At 39.7% G+C, this 16,062-nt stretch overlaps 2 protein-coding genes across 4 annotated transcripts in view; one reads left to right on the top strand and one right to left on the bottom strand.

Moving 5' to 3' along the window:
• LOC134532786 (cardioacceleratory peptide receptor-like) overlaps nucleotides 1–16,062 on the bottom strand; it is a 429,388-nt gene that overhangs the window by 17,914 nt on the left and 395,412 nt on the right. For 2 of the 3 annotated variants that reach the window (XM_063369639.1, XM_063369638.1), the window contains exon 1: nucleotides 54–1,901. The exons of the other annotated variant lie outside the window; for it this stretch is intronic. In XM_063369639.1, coding sequence (XP_063225709.1) covers nucleotides 54–1,562 — 1,509 coding nt within the window. In that variant the 5' untranslated portion in view covers nucleotides 1,563–1,901. Of the gene's footprint in view, nucleotides 1–53; nucleotides 1,902–16,062 lie in introns of those variants that run through there. 3 annotated transcript variants of the gene reach the window in all.
• LOC134532785 (uncharacterized) lies at nucleotides 2,457–13,152 on the top strand. Its single transcript, XM_063369637.1, has 6 exons — nucleotides 2,457–2,664; nucleotides 3,435–4,024; nucleotides 5,846–6,036; nucleotides 6,730–6,973; nucleotides 10,675–10,795; nucleotides 11,217–13,152. The coding sequence occupies exons 2-6, from the start codon at nucleotides 3,477–3,479 to the stop codon at nucleotides 12,570–12,572; spliced, it is 2,460 nt and encodes an 819-aa protein (XP_063225707.1). The 5' UTR covers nucleotides 2,457–2,664; nucleotides 3,435–3,476; the 3' UTR covers nucleotides 12,573–13,152.

Genomic DNA, 16,062 nt, shown 5'->3' with positions numbered 1-16,062 from the left:
GTTACAAAAATTAAAATTAAATAACAATGAGGCTTGCAAGTGATTCAACTCACCGTGAGGAAAGTTCTACACCTGTGAAAGAAATGACAGCGAATATCGGGCTTGGAAGTGATTTCTGGTTTATCAATGTGCTGCAGGACTTTAACTCCTAAATACATCTCAGTGTCTGGAAGATGATACTTCTCCAGGGCAGGATCGACTTCCTCGAGTGGTGTTTTCATGACATAGTCCCTTTTCATGAAACTAAGGAGAATGTCAGTATAGAGATCTCTTAATTGGGTATGTAGTTCTGTAATAACAACATTCTTCGTCTGGAAAAATTCGTTGAATTTTGTGAATTTCGGAAGAACCCATGAAAGGAACATGAAATACAGTTTCAAAAAAGGATCGTGAAGTGCATTGAAGATGTTTTCTGCACTTAAGAGTCTCTGTGACAACCAACAGTCTGTAAAATACAATTTCAAAGCATCCCACTGCTCCAAAATGCGTTGAACAACTGCCACCAAAGACAACCACCTGGTCTGCGAGGGATGAAGCATTTTCAAAGGTTCCATGTCAAGAAATGTTTGAAACTCTTTCAGCTCACTCTGTCGTTTAGCACTGCTCTTCAAGAAATTGTATATTTCACGAGCCATATCTTCACAAGACCGAGGAAGCACTTTACATGCTTCACTAGCACACAGATGTGCCGAATGACAAATGCACTTAACCACCACGATCCCAGGACAAGCTTCTTTGAGACAAGATGATACTGAATTATGTTCACCCATCATCATATTACATCCATCTGCTCCAAATCCGATCACATTTTCCAACGGAATTCCAAACTCTGTGATTGAAGCAACCAAGCCACGAAACAGGTTTTCTGCACTGGCGCACACAACTTTATTTGAAGAGTCAAAAATTTCTCTTAGTTCCCAGAATTTGCTCTCTATCCTTCCAGACTGGAAATCATGGTACCTTACCACTATGCACGACATTTTTATTGTCCCTATGTCTGTTGATTCATCTGTAAGGATGCTGAATTTGGTGTTCTTTAATTTATTCGCCAACTTCTCATTATGATCGGCAGCTATTACATTATTTACAATACTGCATGTTTTTGTTCGTTTAAGAGTCAATTTCTGTGCAATTTTATGGTCAGAAAAGATATCTTTTATGACAGCTGTGAGATGGTCTGCAACAGAAAAAGCAACATTGTGCTCCGCAATGAATGCCGAAAGTTTTATTTCAGCAGATGCAACTTCTTTGTCTAAATCAACTTTAGGTGCTGCAATAAATCTAGAAATCGATGTTTGTCTAACAGTAGCAGACATTCTAAGTGCTGTATGTTTCCCACCGGTTGCATGCCGCTTTAAGTTACTTATTTCGGTAACAAGTGTTATCCCACAAAATTTACACTTAGCCTTGTATTCGTCTCCATGTACAGGTAACAGCCACTCTTTAAATTCTGTTTCAGACAACCACTCTTTTCTAAATTTTTGAGCCCTGTGTTTACCTGCACTTTGCTGAATACACACCTTTTTTGGTGGCGAACTTAGCCCATCTTCTGCGTCACTCATATTTACCAAACAATGTAAACAACTGTTAAATTCTTAAATTGTTCGTACTGTTCCAAAGATGATAGGTACTTACAGAATATCACACATATTTTAATAATGTATCCAATATGATATTGATTTATGTGCATTCTGTTGTCATTCCTCTCAACTATTATAATGAAGCTATCGATTGTTTCTTGAATTGGATTAACATTCAGATCGATTTCATTACAATTTTCGATTTTGGCTTCTTTAGAACTGCATATATTGTGTTTATGAGACCAAAATATTTAACCATAACATCTTAACCACCAAAATTTCAAAATAGTCGTACAAATAGGTGTACGACCCTATGTTCAGACGTACGTCATACCGAGCTACGAAATAGTCGTACATGTACGACTATAGTCGTACGTCTGGCAACCCTGCTTCCGGCCCTCTCCACATCTCCTTGCGTGGGGGTGGGCTAGGGGTGCATTCCGCTAGCGGGGTTCAGTACTGGCGGGTAGAGGCCGGGCTTTACAGCCTTCGGCGGGACGACTACAATAAGAAACAAACATAAATTCTTATGTATACATATAATATTTCTTTATTTGTTATTAAATCATTGGCAGTAGAATTAGCGTGCTATCATAGTTTATTTGTGAAATGGTATTTTCTCAAAAAATAATTTTACTGTTAGCTTTATTTTTTCAACCTGGCATATGGTTGATGCTATTCCCACCCTCGTGACAGCGGATCACATAGACTTGGAGATTGTAAGAAAAAATAACATATTATGTGAAATATAAGAAAAATCGTAAATAACTCGCGGGCCGCGGTTTGAAAACCACCACTCTGATCGACAACGAATGTCGTCAGAAGGACGCCTGGTTTATATCGATCAATCGTTTCTTTCTACGTCACAGCAAACAAGTCTTGCAAACTAGGTTGCGTATTCTGCTCTGCAATGCGTTGACATAGCAAGGAAGGAATGCGTTTCGTATGACGTTGAATTGTTATTCCTTGTGTTCGTGTTGACAAGAGTATTGAATAAAGTATTTATATGTTTAGTGTTTTCTCTCGGTCCGTAATGGCACCGGGTGTTTAGAGTGCTGTGGTATTTGGCGTGCATCGTGTAAATGTAACCAAATAATTTCTGTAATACATGCTTTATACGAAAATAATTTTCAGGTTGAATATTATAATGCCGTGAAACCAGCGTGGAAAAAATGTTTTTCTCTTTTTTGCCTGGTGTGTTTTAGACGTTTGAAACGTTTGGTGAGGCGTGTCGCGAAGGCTTAACCTTCACGCTCATGACTAGTGATTTTAGTATAAATGAGTTTGATTTGCAAGTGGTACAAGCTAAGTAATGATTATTAGCTGTATTTATGAAGCTGCAATTAGTCAAAGTGGGCAAAACTTAAATATTTCCATTTAATGACTGTGTTACGACAGTAGGTACCTACATGGGGTCAAACATTGACATTGATAGGTGTTTGCCGTATATGTTGAGGTGGAGATGATATGACTTTTTGATAGCTATTTTGGACGAATTAGTGCACGCATTGTCAAAGATAAATTTTAGTGAAGTTAATTTCACGCTTTTTTATGGGACGTGGCAGTGAGTTTGAACACTGTTTAATGTACAGTGCATAACTGGATTGGTTTCAGGCAGTTTATTTGCTGTATGTGTTCAAATTTTAAGCAGCTTGTATGCTTAATGGATCAGTTTTTATATTTATATATATTATGTTGTATTTAGTTCTTGGTTGCAAATAGAAATTAAAACTTTGGACATTTTAAGTAAAAAGTAGACCATGTTTTATGGGACCTAATCATAAATTAAATTTAATAAATTTGTAAGTTAGTGGTTGAAAATGAAAAAGGTGAGTTATATGAATATTGTTACAGTATAACACTCAAGTGTAAAAGACTTATCAAAAGAATGACATAATGAGTTGCAACGAAGATGAGACTCATTTGCAGTACAGTGGGGATGATAATGTGATATGTGATTCTAATAGTGTTGACAGCAACTCAGTTTCTCTTAAAAATATAGCTACCAGACACTCCACAGATACAATAGTTGTTAGCAATGATTTTGCAGTGTTGAGTGGTGAAAAACCTGATAGTTATGCCGAAATGATAGAAAATGAGAGCCTTGAAGGGGCTAGTGCTGAGGAACCAACAGAGAATGGTTTGAACAATGCTGAAGTTCAGCTCTCTGCCAAAGTCATTGATGTCGAGAGCTCAGAGAACCAGGATGGGGCCAGCAGCAACCCACAGCTGTGTGTGAGTGAGTCGGACGATGAGAACAAGGCTAGGGCGGTGCAAGACACGAGCATGAACAGCGGGACATGGGGGCACGAACCCTCAGACTTGGGCGATGCGTCTATGTTTACTCGTCGTCGGGACAGCAGTTCGGATTCTGTTGACTCGGAGAGCAGTAGCAGCAGTAGTTCGTCTGACTGGGACAGTTCGTCGGATACTGCACATGTCAGGTAAGCCTCACTGGGGAGTAACATGCAGTCAAATGTATGGTCTCGCATCAGTGCATCAGTAGAGATTGTATCATGAGAATAATATCAATGCAAAAGTACAAATATATCAAAGAAATGTTAATATTGATAGCCCTCAACTCAGCTTAATTTTGTATGATTAGATATTATCATCAAAGAAATAAAAACCTCTTTATAATTTTTCTAGGCTTATTAAAAGACTTTTTTGTCTTAAGTTAACTGTAGTGAAATTTAACCAACCTAGGTTGTATGTACACATCTAAGTGAGTTTTGAGGTTTAGGGCTATTTTAAATAGGTAGCTTCTCCAACATGAGTAAGACTAGGCCTACATGCCCCCAGTCACCACTATACAAAAATGTACTAACTTATACATATATATCAAAAAATTTACACATTAATGAATGTCAAATGATTGACCAAAAATTATTAGAAAGATTCAGCACTACATATGTCTGCTTAGCTTGTAAACTTGATGATAGTAATGCCGATGAAGTCCAGGGAAATTGAGTATGAAATATCATTAAAGGCTCTAAAAATAATATGTGAAAAATATTAACATTGCTATAACAAATGATTAAAACAGTAATAATATAATAATTTCCTTTGACTCAAAAGCTCTTCACAACTAATAAATTTTGCATAATCTAATCTGAAACAAAAATTGATTTTGCGAGAATTCGTACTTTTTAACAATTGTATGATATTTTAAATGTCACTGACCTAACATAACCAATCTTTTACCACCTAAACTCTTCGAAAAAACTTCACTACTGAAACGTATGTCCTAAAAATTTAACTGAACTGGTGCAATGTTTTTGATTTGCAGATGCCTAGTATGAACGTAAGTTACTAAAAGGGTGAGCGATAGTTGAGATTAAAATTGTTGCCAACCATTACTGGGAAGTTTGAGGTTGAAATAAACTTTGCATGGTAAAAATTTCGTATTGCGTATCGAAGCCTAATGGCATGATCCTGAATACATTGATCTTGTACATATGATGATTACTGATTTAATTTAATACATCGAAAGATCCTGAATACAACAAAAATTGTGATGTAATAATGAATTATGATTGTATTATCAGATTAAATAAAAATCAGAAAATGAATTTTTTTTACTTCCTGACATGGTTTGTATTGTAATATTTTTGTTATGTCCAGGATCTTTCGGTGCGTTTAACTTGAATTTTAACTTAAATGTAGAAAGAATCATAGACTTTCGTTATCGCACATAAAATGCTTAGTATACCTACAATAAAATTTTTTAATAAATATTAATATACACATTTGTATAAGTATTAAGCATTTTTTCGTTACCAAACAAATTATTCACATAGTTAAATGCTACAGGCTATGGCAAGGCCACCTAACTAATATGTAATAGCATTGCTCTACACTTAAATGGCTTGATTACAATAGTGTTTACAATTACCAAATCACCATCTAATTTACGTGTACTGAAGGCAAAAATTGTTAAATAGTTTACATAGTTGCATATCATTCGTGATAGCATCTGTGTGTGGCATATTTTCTTTCCCGTGTAAGTTAATGGGGGGATAAAATGACTTGTTAAGATGGCAGTATTGGGCGCACCGAGTCGTACGTTGCGGTCCTCGGTGGCTGTGAAATGTCGTGCCCATGTGGCACGTTCGGTAATAAATGTCCTCGGTGCCGAATTGATGCTGGAGCGGTCATGTGCCTGTCACAATATTGGATGTTTCTTCGCCTTGAGCTCCGGTGCGTGGTATAGTGGTTGATGCGGTGCGAACAGCGGTAGGCAGAGTGAGGGCGTGTGTCGGCAGCGACGACAGCGTGAGGGGCCCGCCGGCGCCCGCCGCCAGCGCCAAGCCCCGCAGGGCCGTGCTGCCCTCGGTCAAGACGAAGGGGGAGTTCACCCTGGACGACCTGCCGCCCATCGAGGACCTGCACATCAGCCTGCCCGAGGGCGAGTGCAAGGAGCTGGGCGCCGTGGTCAGCATCGTCGACCAGCTGGGTGCGTGCCAGGGCCGGCGACCGTGTCGGCCTGTATCGGTGAAACTTACCGTGGTATTAGAGATCAAGTAGTTGTGACATTTAAACATTAGTAAAAGAAAAAAAAGGTGTATGTACTTAATGTACGCACATTAGTAGTTATACTTACTTGGCGTAATAAAAACCTTACTTTAATTTTGCATGCATAATAATAATAATAATAAAAATAATAATAATAATAAAAGGACTGGAGTGGAATTATAAATACGGTTGGTGAAGTACAAATGCAATGAAATAAAAAAAATATAATAATAACTCAGTATTCAATATCAATATAAACACTTGTATAAAATTATAAATTTAATTTAGTAAAATAGAGATAAATTTTCATATAGAAAATCAGTAAATATACATGACATCTATTCTGTGTATTAAATATACTATTTATTAAATAATAACGATACCTCTCGTGCATTTGTTGTTCTGTCATAAATATTTTCAACACATATTCACTAAGCATAATATATGGATGTAAAAAGTCATGCAAGTGACAGTGAGTTGAACTCTTTTCCTTGATGTGCTGACCACCTAACTGGGTGTACACTAAAGTGTATTCCACGGGCCGTGGTAGTTTTTGATGGTTGATTTTGAAAGGTTAGGGGATTGCTGCCGTGCGGGACTAGAGCGAGCGTGTGTGCGTGCGTGCTGCTTGCAGTGGTGGTGGAGCCCCACCGGGACCTGCCCACGCTAAACCTGGACAGCGTGCTGTTCCTGGACCACGGCAAGCGTGCCATGGGCCACGTGTTCGACGTGTTCGGGCGGGTGAAGGAGCCCCTCTACTGTGTGCGCTTCAACTCGGTGGACCACATCCGGGACACGGGCGTCTCCGTTGGCACAAAGGTCTACTGCGCGCCCGACACTCCGTACACAAACTACGTGTTCGTCAATCAGCTGCTGAGGTGAGTGTGCTTGTCGATAGCCTGCACTCTTCCGTGGGAAGTCTGTACTACGATGATAGCTATGCGTTAGTTCCGGCTCGCGTTTGGTTCACGGTTTAATTTTTCTATTTAAAGTTAAACAGAATGTTCTTGTTGCATGACTTATTAATTTAAATTGTTTGGCATGCTTTTGTATACTATACTTTCTAAATAAATGTACTTTCATGAATAGGTCATGTTTTTATTAATAACTTTACCTAACAAAAATTTTTTTTTCGCATAAAAGTTTTCCCCTTCTTTTCAAACTTGATTTTAATATAAAATGTGAAACAATTATGCTATTAAACCCGGTATTGGTGGAGAGTATTTTGAGATATAAAAATAGTTTTTAAATTATCGCTAAAAAAAGTTTAATTAATTACACAGGCCTGCATTTTTCGAATTTTTGAAAATTGTCTCACATTTGGTGGCTGAACTTTATATTTTTAAGTGTGCTGAATCCAAATATGACTATGAAACTCTATACACCAATCCCTCACTTAGCACGACTAATTCGTTCCTAAAAATGTTTGTGTTAATCGAAATCGCGTATTCTGAAGCATTAGTCCCCATAAATATAAGGCTAAATTATTTAATGTGTTCCAAGATGTGTAGGGAAGTAATCTTTACATAATATAAATGCGTAGAATAATACTTGAAAATGCATATGTCATATCATTTATCTTTTTAAGCCTACCACCGAATACGTTAGATAAAGAAAACATGGCACAGTGTAACGGGAGATAAGTGGTAACATATTTACCGTCAGTCAGCAGGTTGGCTTGCCCGCCCAGGCGTGACCTTCAACACGCGCGCGCGTCTGTCTGCCTGCTATTGCAAGCAGCTGGATCCTTTGTTATTACGTTTAAAACTTAACAAAATTAAAACACTTTTATGAAATTAAGAACCGGTTTTATATAACTTTAAAACACACAGCCATATGTAAACATTTAATTTGTTATGCACACCTCTTATAAAAGCGGCTATGTAAACAAATCAGTTAACAGATAAACAGATTTAGATTTTCCCTAGAGCACAAACATAACATTAAAATACGGGTACACTCCCTATTTAACGCGGTTGTCGGGGACGTAACTTTTACCCGCGTTGTTGCATAATCGCGATGTTTCGATGTGACCAAGGTCAAAAAGCATAAAACACCGCCTGTGTTCTAATAGGTCGGCAAGCACGCACAGTATAGACGGCCCGCCTTTGTGCGGACTTTGCATCCGCAGTTTCCACTAAACACGGGTGAAAAAATAAAAATAATAAATTTTAAAGATAAATATTAAATGTTGAATTGTTTTTATTTTTCCGCGTGCCGCGCACAGTTTGTCGCACGGCCTACGAGCGCGCCACACGCCGCCATACACATGTGCGGCACACAAGCTGCTGCTGCCAGTCTCGTGGTGTTAGCCACAGTATCTGCTTCGTCAGTGTCCGTAAAAAAGTGCAGTGTGTGCGGTTACACACGATTCTGTGGTCAAAGTCTTCTAAAAAGAAAGGCCGTAGTGATACTTCAAACCGAATATGAATCGCAAAGTACCGAGTTTGATTGACAAAATAAAAATTCTAGATTTACTTACAGATAGCTTGTCTTTTGTAGAAGCAGGCCGCAGATACAGGAAAAAAACGATTCTAGCATTCGTACAATAAAAAATAAAGAATCGTCTATCGTGTCAAGTGGTTAAACTTTATTATCCATGCTTACAGTAAATTATAAATGGTCACATGTGGGAAACAAAAATTGCGCCAATTTAATTTTAGCGCAATCAGTGACGCCGTATTAAAAACCGTGTTAAACTTTGTCTTTACTTATTTCACCAAACGCTGTGTCGAGTTGCTGAGTGTGTGTGGCTCGGATCGGCAAGTGTTATATTCCCCAGCCTCTGTTTAAAGGTCGGGAGACCACTACACATAAACATTTCCGGGACTTGTTTACTACCTCACGGCAAAAGTGGTACAGTATGGTTCACGTAAATATTGGACCACTGGGAATTCCTGGGCAAAGATTAAAAATACGCTAGCCGATTTACTTTACTATTTAATGTTAAAACATTATACCAAAGTAAAAAGATGAACTTGTATAATACAATGAATTACCCAATAATATTACGTCTGTAGGTTTAAGTTGTAACAAAACATTTATATACAGATGTCCAGTAAAGTACCAATTAAGATTCTGGAGTGGAATTTTAAACACCGGACTACCTGATTTTGCCTTGTACGCAGGAACGCTGCTCAGTCAAGTGACTCATGCTCTGCCTGTGTGCTGCGTGAACACATTCCCTCCCCCACTCCCCCTCGACGTGTTTCTGCCCACTCTAATCTCTACCTCTCTCCATGTTCTCGGCTCGCCTCTCCCTACCCAGCGCTTGCCGACAACCAAGCCTATCCAACATCAATCCCCAGCCGAGTCACGCTGGATAATGTCGCTGGATGGTGGGCTTTATCAGGTCCCCTGTCCGATGCTTCATTTGTGAGATAAAGCGACGTTAAGAACTAGTGTTTCAGAAAATATCACTGGGCTGGATTGGCCATAATTTGAAAACCCTACAAGATAGAGGAATAATGTACGGAGATATCTTGTTTAGAATTTTACTGCGGACATTTTCTACGCCTAGGCTTTTTTCTGCCCGATGCTTAGTTTGTTAGTTACAACGAAAATTATCCTAATCGGCTGTCAACCATTTATTCCATTATTATTATTCATTTCTGACTGGGGGACATGGTTTGACCCGCGATATACCCGATTCTGCGATCAATCGGGGCGCGATATACCGGGAGTTTACTGTATGTACAATATGTACATATACAAAACATAAAAGTTAGTTAAATATTTTCTGGGGTGAAATTAACACTATCATCTTGCTTTTTTTTAAAAAACGTGTCCAATTTCATCTGCTTTGGTTTCTGTACGGTACGGCCTGGTCTGCAGCCGGGCATCAACGGTAGGGCCTGGTCTGCGGCCGGGCATCAACAGTACGGCCCGGTGTTTGTTTATCTGCGTGCGCATCTCTTTCCCCTCGCATTCCAAACCACTCTTCCCCCCTCGAATTCCATACCTGACGTCGCGTCGTTTCCGAGATTTTTTTTAGCCTGTGGCGATTTCGTGATAACTGAAATTTACAGACGTGCTAGTCGAGACTAGGGCAGTAAAATTTACATCGTGCTAACTGAATTCGCATTAAGTGAAGACGTGCTATGCGAGGGATTGGTGTCATTATTTTGAAGTAGCAGTCTGCTAGTATAAATTGTAATAAGGAAAGTGTTAATTTTTTTAAAAAATTTTTTTTTGTTTATTTTAAAAACTTTTATCCATTTAATTCTTATGTCTCGTGCAAGGAATTAAAAAAATATCAATACTTCCTATGCTGGTGTCTAACGATTGCTGGATAAGCCTCTCATATTTCTGTGTTTAGGTAGTGAAAATGTAATTCTATAGACCATAATTATTATTTATAACGTTAATTAGTTTCTTGAAATTTGATATTTAGTTTAAAAGTGTGAGCATAGTGTTACAAATTATAAGAATTTATTTGATCAGTATGCTTTGAGCATTCACAAAAAAATATGTTTGGTTTTGTAGTATTATAAAGTTAGCACTGACTTGTTTAATTTTAGTTGAGTTGTTGCTCAAATGTTCAGGTAACAGCCTTGTGGACTGTCGTTCTGTCTGGTAGCTTGCGAGGTTCCGATGCCTCATGGGAGCAGGACAATGAGCCACCATCGTCTGTCGTGTTCTACTCGGACGATGAGGAAGAGAGGGAGGCTCGTCGGAAGTCGCAACATGAGAAGTCGAAGGTAAGTTCTCCCTGCTTCACACAGCGCTCGTGAAAATACTAGTGGATGCCCTAATAGCCCACTGGTGACCATCATTTGTGTGAAGTGAGAAAGAGTGCCGCAGCTTAGAGCGGGCTGGCAGGTTAGATTGCAAGTAGTACGGGGGTTGCTAGCCGAGTCACACATGTTTAAGTAACAGCAATAAATTCAACAGGAACATTTTGAACAGTTTTTACAGACATATAATTATTATTACACACATACATGCAGATATCTGCTTTTGTATTTGCATAATGGGGAAGAGACATTTGTATAACCAAGTAGACTTTATCCTCATTAAAGCATTCCCTCCATACCAAATTGAATTATGTAACTTTTTGATGTAGTTGTGAAAAGAAAATATTCAGAAAACTGTTAATATTTTTTTAAAATTTGATTTCAGCTGCGCACAGGAGAAAGTGGGGATGGATCACCAGCAACACAAGAGCCAAAGCCAAAGCGACTGAACTTGATGGAAGAGAGGAATAATCGACGCAATCTCCTCCTCAATGCAACCTACAGCAGCTCTTCACAGCATGGCAAGCGACAAGCCAGAGGTCGAGGCTGGGTAGCCCCAAATCCTGACGATTTCATCATCAAGCCTTCCTCCTTTTCCTTCAGTACAAACTGGCAGCCAGCACCTCAGAACAGCCAGCCGGACGTCAAACCCAGATTCCCCCCACCGTCTTCATCCCCCGCAGCAAGTTCTCCACTGTTCGGTGTATGTCGGCCTCCACAGTTTCCCTTCGCTGCCGCTGGTTTCTCCGTGCCTCCGCCCTTTGCTGCCGGCAAGAGCTTGTTCGGTGTTTTGCAGAGCCAGTCATCCGACATGCTCACCTTCGTCCAGCCTCCACCTTCCGGTCAGCCACCAGTAAGGACCTTCCCAGGGTCTGGTGGCTTCCCGTTCGTCACGTCGCAGCGTCCTCCGAGCATGGCAGTGGGTACGCCCCGTCCGCCGGAGGTTACAGCTGTCCAGCCACGACCTTTCGGTAGCCCCGTGGCCATTTCGTTCCGGCCCATGCAGTGTCCGCCTGGTGTCTTGACGAGTCCTCCCCCACCACTCGGTATCTCCTTCAATGTGGTCCAACATCCGCCCGATCTTTCGGCCGGACGGCTAGCGATGACCAGGCCGTTCGTGCCACCAAACTGCATGACTGGTATGGGAAGCCAACGAAGAGAGTATGCGGATGCTGCTACTACTTCGAAGCAGATGGTGTTCAATCCTTCGCACCCCCCTCCCAACCTGCCCTTCAACTCTTCTGCTACTGGTAAGAATTTCAGTGGTTCCAGTCCTCGGTCATTCAGCCCGGTGTCAAGAGTGGTTCTGAATCCCGCTTCGAACACCAGCAACTCCCTGGCAAGGGGTGTTCCGTGCCAGCAGCAGAGTCGTGCTGCTTTGCCGTTCAACCCCGCTCGGCGCCCTCCTGTACCGCAGCAGTCGTCACCGCCTGTGTTCGCAGCTCCTTGGTCGCGGGACCCTTGGCACACTCCCGGCACCGCTCCCCGCCCTAGCGGAGTGTGGTCTCGGCTGCCCGGCGATGTGTGGCAGCCCCGAGCTCCTGGCACGCCGTCGTGCCCTACATGGCAGGTTCCTAGCACGTCTTGGAGGCCGCCTGGCACGGCCCGGCCGCCGGTGTGGCAGACCTGCGACCAGCCACTTGCCCCGGGACAGCCCGCTTTGTTGCAGTTCGACGTGCTGAGGCTGCGTTCACCCCCACCACCGCCCCAGTCTTCGTCCGAGTCGTCCTTCTATCGCTAGTACATGCCTGGTGTATTCACTTACACCACATGTTTTATAACTGTGAGCAAACACAGTTTCTTAAGTGTTTGTGTAGGATAAAAGTTACCACTAGAGATAGAAAACTCTTTAGTCTGCTGGATTTGACGTGCATTCTTGGTAGACAGTTTTGGTTTATACTATTATGATGTTTATAACTCATTTATGTTTACAGTTAATAGTATTCGTTTAGCTTAAAAAAAATATGTTTTAAGCTCTATAATAAAAAAATTAAAAAATATATATATTGAATTCAATGTATTGTGTATATTATGATTTGTGTTGTCTACATAGTATTGTTTAACAGTAAAGTAATAGCACATGTAGGAAGTGAATGCAGTGGTATAACTGTTTTCAACACCAAAATGTTATGACAGCTTATTAATATTTCTGTCATTTTAATGTTTACAGTGCAATACGCATACAGTGTTAAAAATATCTGCTTTATCCTCTCTACCCATCCACACTTTGTCAAACATATTTAACTGTATTGCAGTTTGTCCATATTGTCAATATAGGCATTGATTTGGTAACATTAACCAAAATCTTGTTTTATTTTTTTGTTACCCAAATTGCTGCAAACTTCCATTCAACATTGAAGTTTGGCAAGGTTTTAAGTGGCCAGGCGATGTGTTTACTGTTGTGGATATAACGTACACCAAGTTTTACTTTTTACTAGAGTGACTTTCTGTAGGTATTTCATCATTATCACAATAATTTGGTTTTATCTTTGACAGTCTGTTGGCTGGCTTGGAGTGACTTGCAATGGTTACAAGCTTTTTTTTTAAGAATGGAAGACTTGAGGTACCCACCCTCTGATGTCACGCAGGCACGTAACACGCGTGAAGAGGGGATACAAGGCATTCGTCGCCAAATGCTGCGTATGGCAGCAAGGAAGGATTTAATGTTTTTCCGTTTAAGCGTTTAAATAATGGTACAATATTGTTTCCTCCTCATTGCAAGAGTTCTTGTTCTTACACCTGAAATAGCATTTCATACCTTTAGAGCACGTTTTAAATGATGAAACTTAGTTCACAGGGAAGATTGCTATAGTACAATTCTTAGTGAACATGTATGTGTAATCAAAACACTTAATTGATACATATTACAAAATAAGTTGACCTCTGTGTTAAATTTTAAAGAATACCACCTTTCCCAGTACTTTTATATTCACATCGCCTAGAAAACTAAATTCCTCTCTTCCCCGACGCAGAAAACTTTGAAACAAATCAAAAGATGTAAGTAGGCCTAGAACATGAAAAGAAAAGTGCTAATGTCTGATAACTATTTACTAAACAAAGACAGGTTCATGTTTTTATGGGATATTAACATTTAGATCAATCAAAACCAAACACTACAAGTAAGATTAAAACCATATATTTGCCTTTATGGACAGCATAAAGGGCCTACCACATTCGCACAGTTGTGTCTATACTTACTATCTAATTTGATATAACACAACTTGGTAATATACGAAACAAGTTTAAAAATAAGACTTAAAGATTTGTAGATATTCATTTTATAGATCCTATAATTGTACAGTGCATAAGCTGTAAGAAAACACAGCTAGGTACATCGTGAAAATTGTACATGTCAACACCTACAGCACGGCCTGGAAATGGAATTTCTGAGTTCAATGTTAAATGATTATAATTACCGTATTTACTCGTGTATAGCGCGCCCTCGTGTATAGCGCGCACCACGATTTTTGCAACTAATTCCAAAGGAAAAAAAAATTGAAATTTTTTTTTCCCCCATAAATAAATTTTACTAACATTTTGTGGTACCTGATTATTTAAATTGATGTGTGGTGATGCGTCAGGAAAATACATAAACTCTGCTGTCTAAACGGAAGATAATGAAGCGCTATATCGTCACAACTGGTACGTGGAAGGAAGGAAGGGAGGGAGGCGTGCCGCGCTACGTTGCTAAGCTGGCGCGGAGAACTTGATGACTCACCGGTGAGGAATGGAGGAAGCGAAGAAGTTGCAGGGGGGGGGGGGGAACTGGTGACAACATTCTCTCTTTCTCTCTCTCTCTTTTTACTAGCTTCTGAGCTGGCTTTCTGTAAAGGGGGGAGGTCTAAAAATAAACAAGAGACAATGATGTGCGAGCTTGCGCGCGCACGTGTGTGTGTGTGTGTGTGTGTGTGTGTGTGTGTGTGTGTGTGTGTGTGTGTGTGTGTGTGTGTGTGTGTGTGTGTGAGTGTGAAACAGAGGCCTTGTTGCTTGTGCGTATGTGTGGGGGCTGGCCAGAAACGTCACCCGTCACCCGGCAGTTAACGACTTCCACTCCTCCCCGCCTCCCCCCCCCCCCCCCCAAAAAATTTTTTTCCCGTGTATAGCGCGCATCCTTATTTTTTTCCTTTACTTGAGGGGAAAAAAGGGCGCGCTATACACGAGTATATACGGTATATTATTTTTCAATAGTTCTTATTTTTAATGTTTTTACCTTACCATTTATGGAACTTCATCGCCCTCCACACTATTAAGTAGTATTTCAAATGCAGAACATTAGAAGAACTTTCCAAATTTTTTTTCATATAGAGATTCTATGACACTTCTGAATTACCTTATCAAATTATATGAGTGCCTGCAAATTCAAATGGATGGGGAAAAAAATCTATATTTTGTAGTAACATGCGCTTCTCAGTAAACAAAATTAGAGCAGACAACATTTTTGAGTTATCAGACGTTAACACTGGAAGTGAAGAAGGAAATACTTATATAATATATGAAAGATTAAAATGACATTCAAATACCTATGTGGGATGGGATTTTTTCAAGCCATTATAAATCTATTTTGGCTTAATATGTACTTTAGAATAAAATACAACATATTTTAGTTTTAACGATAACTTAATTGTAGAGGCATACTGGTTTTCTGATATTTTTACTGGTGATTTATTATGCAGTAAACTATTGTTTTAAACCTCGTGCTTGCCAAGACCTCAATGAAGCTAAATCCTTAAACCGACTTTGAATGAATTCAAATTTCTTATTTTGTCTACAACTCTTTCAACATAGCTTATTTGATTATCAGTGACTTTTTGGTTACATTCTGTGTCCCCACACTTGATATTGGCACTTCAACCGGCTGTTACTTGGACAGCTTGGCTCCACCCCATATCAAGTCGTCCATTGTTGCCCCGAGTTCTTGGGCATTAGAGTATAAATAGTTGGCTATCAAAATTTTTTGTGTGATTATTGATTTTAGAGTAGGGATGGGCCAATAAAATCCTCAAATTCCATCAAAGCCTTATTATTCACAGAATCCAATATTCGAGGAACAAGTTTCAAAGAAAAATATCAGAGGAAATAAAATAAATTAAAAAATTTCAACCCTGATAACCTATAAAGTTTTCTAGGTAAATTTTTTTCTTCATACCTATCCTGGTACCATTACACAATATATTACACTTTTCACGTGTAATTATAAAAATAAAGATACAATATATATTAATTCTGGAAAC

This window comes from Bacillus rossius, chromosome 6, assembly GCF_032445375.1.
Source record: "Bacillus rossius redtenbacheri isolate Brsri chromosome 6, Brsri_v3, whole genome shotgun sequence".
Lineage (NCBI taxonomy): Eukaryota > Metazoa > Arthropoda > Insecta > Phasmatodea > Bacillidae > Bacillus > Bacillus rossius.
Note: the sequence above shows the minus strand (reverse complement) of the source record. Positions and strands in the feature narration are given on the sequence as shown.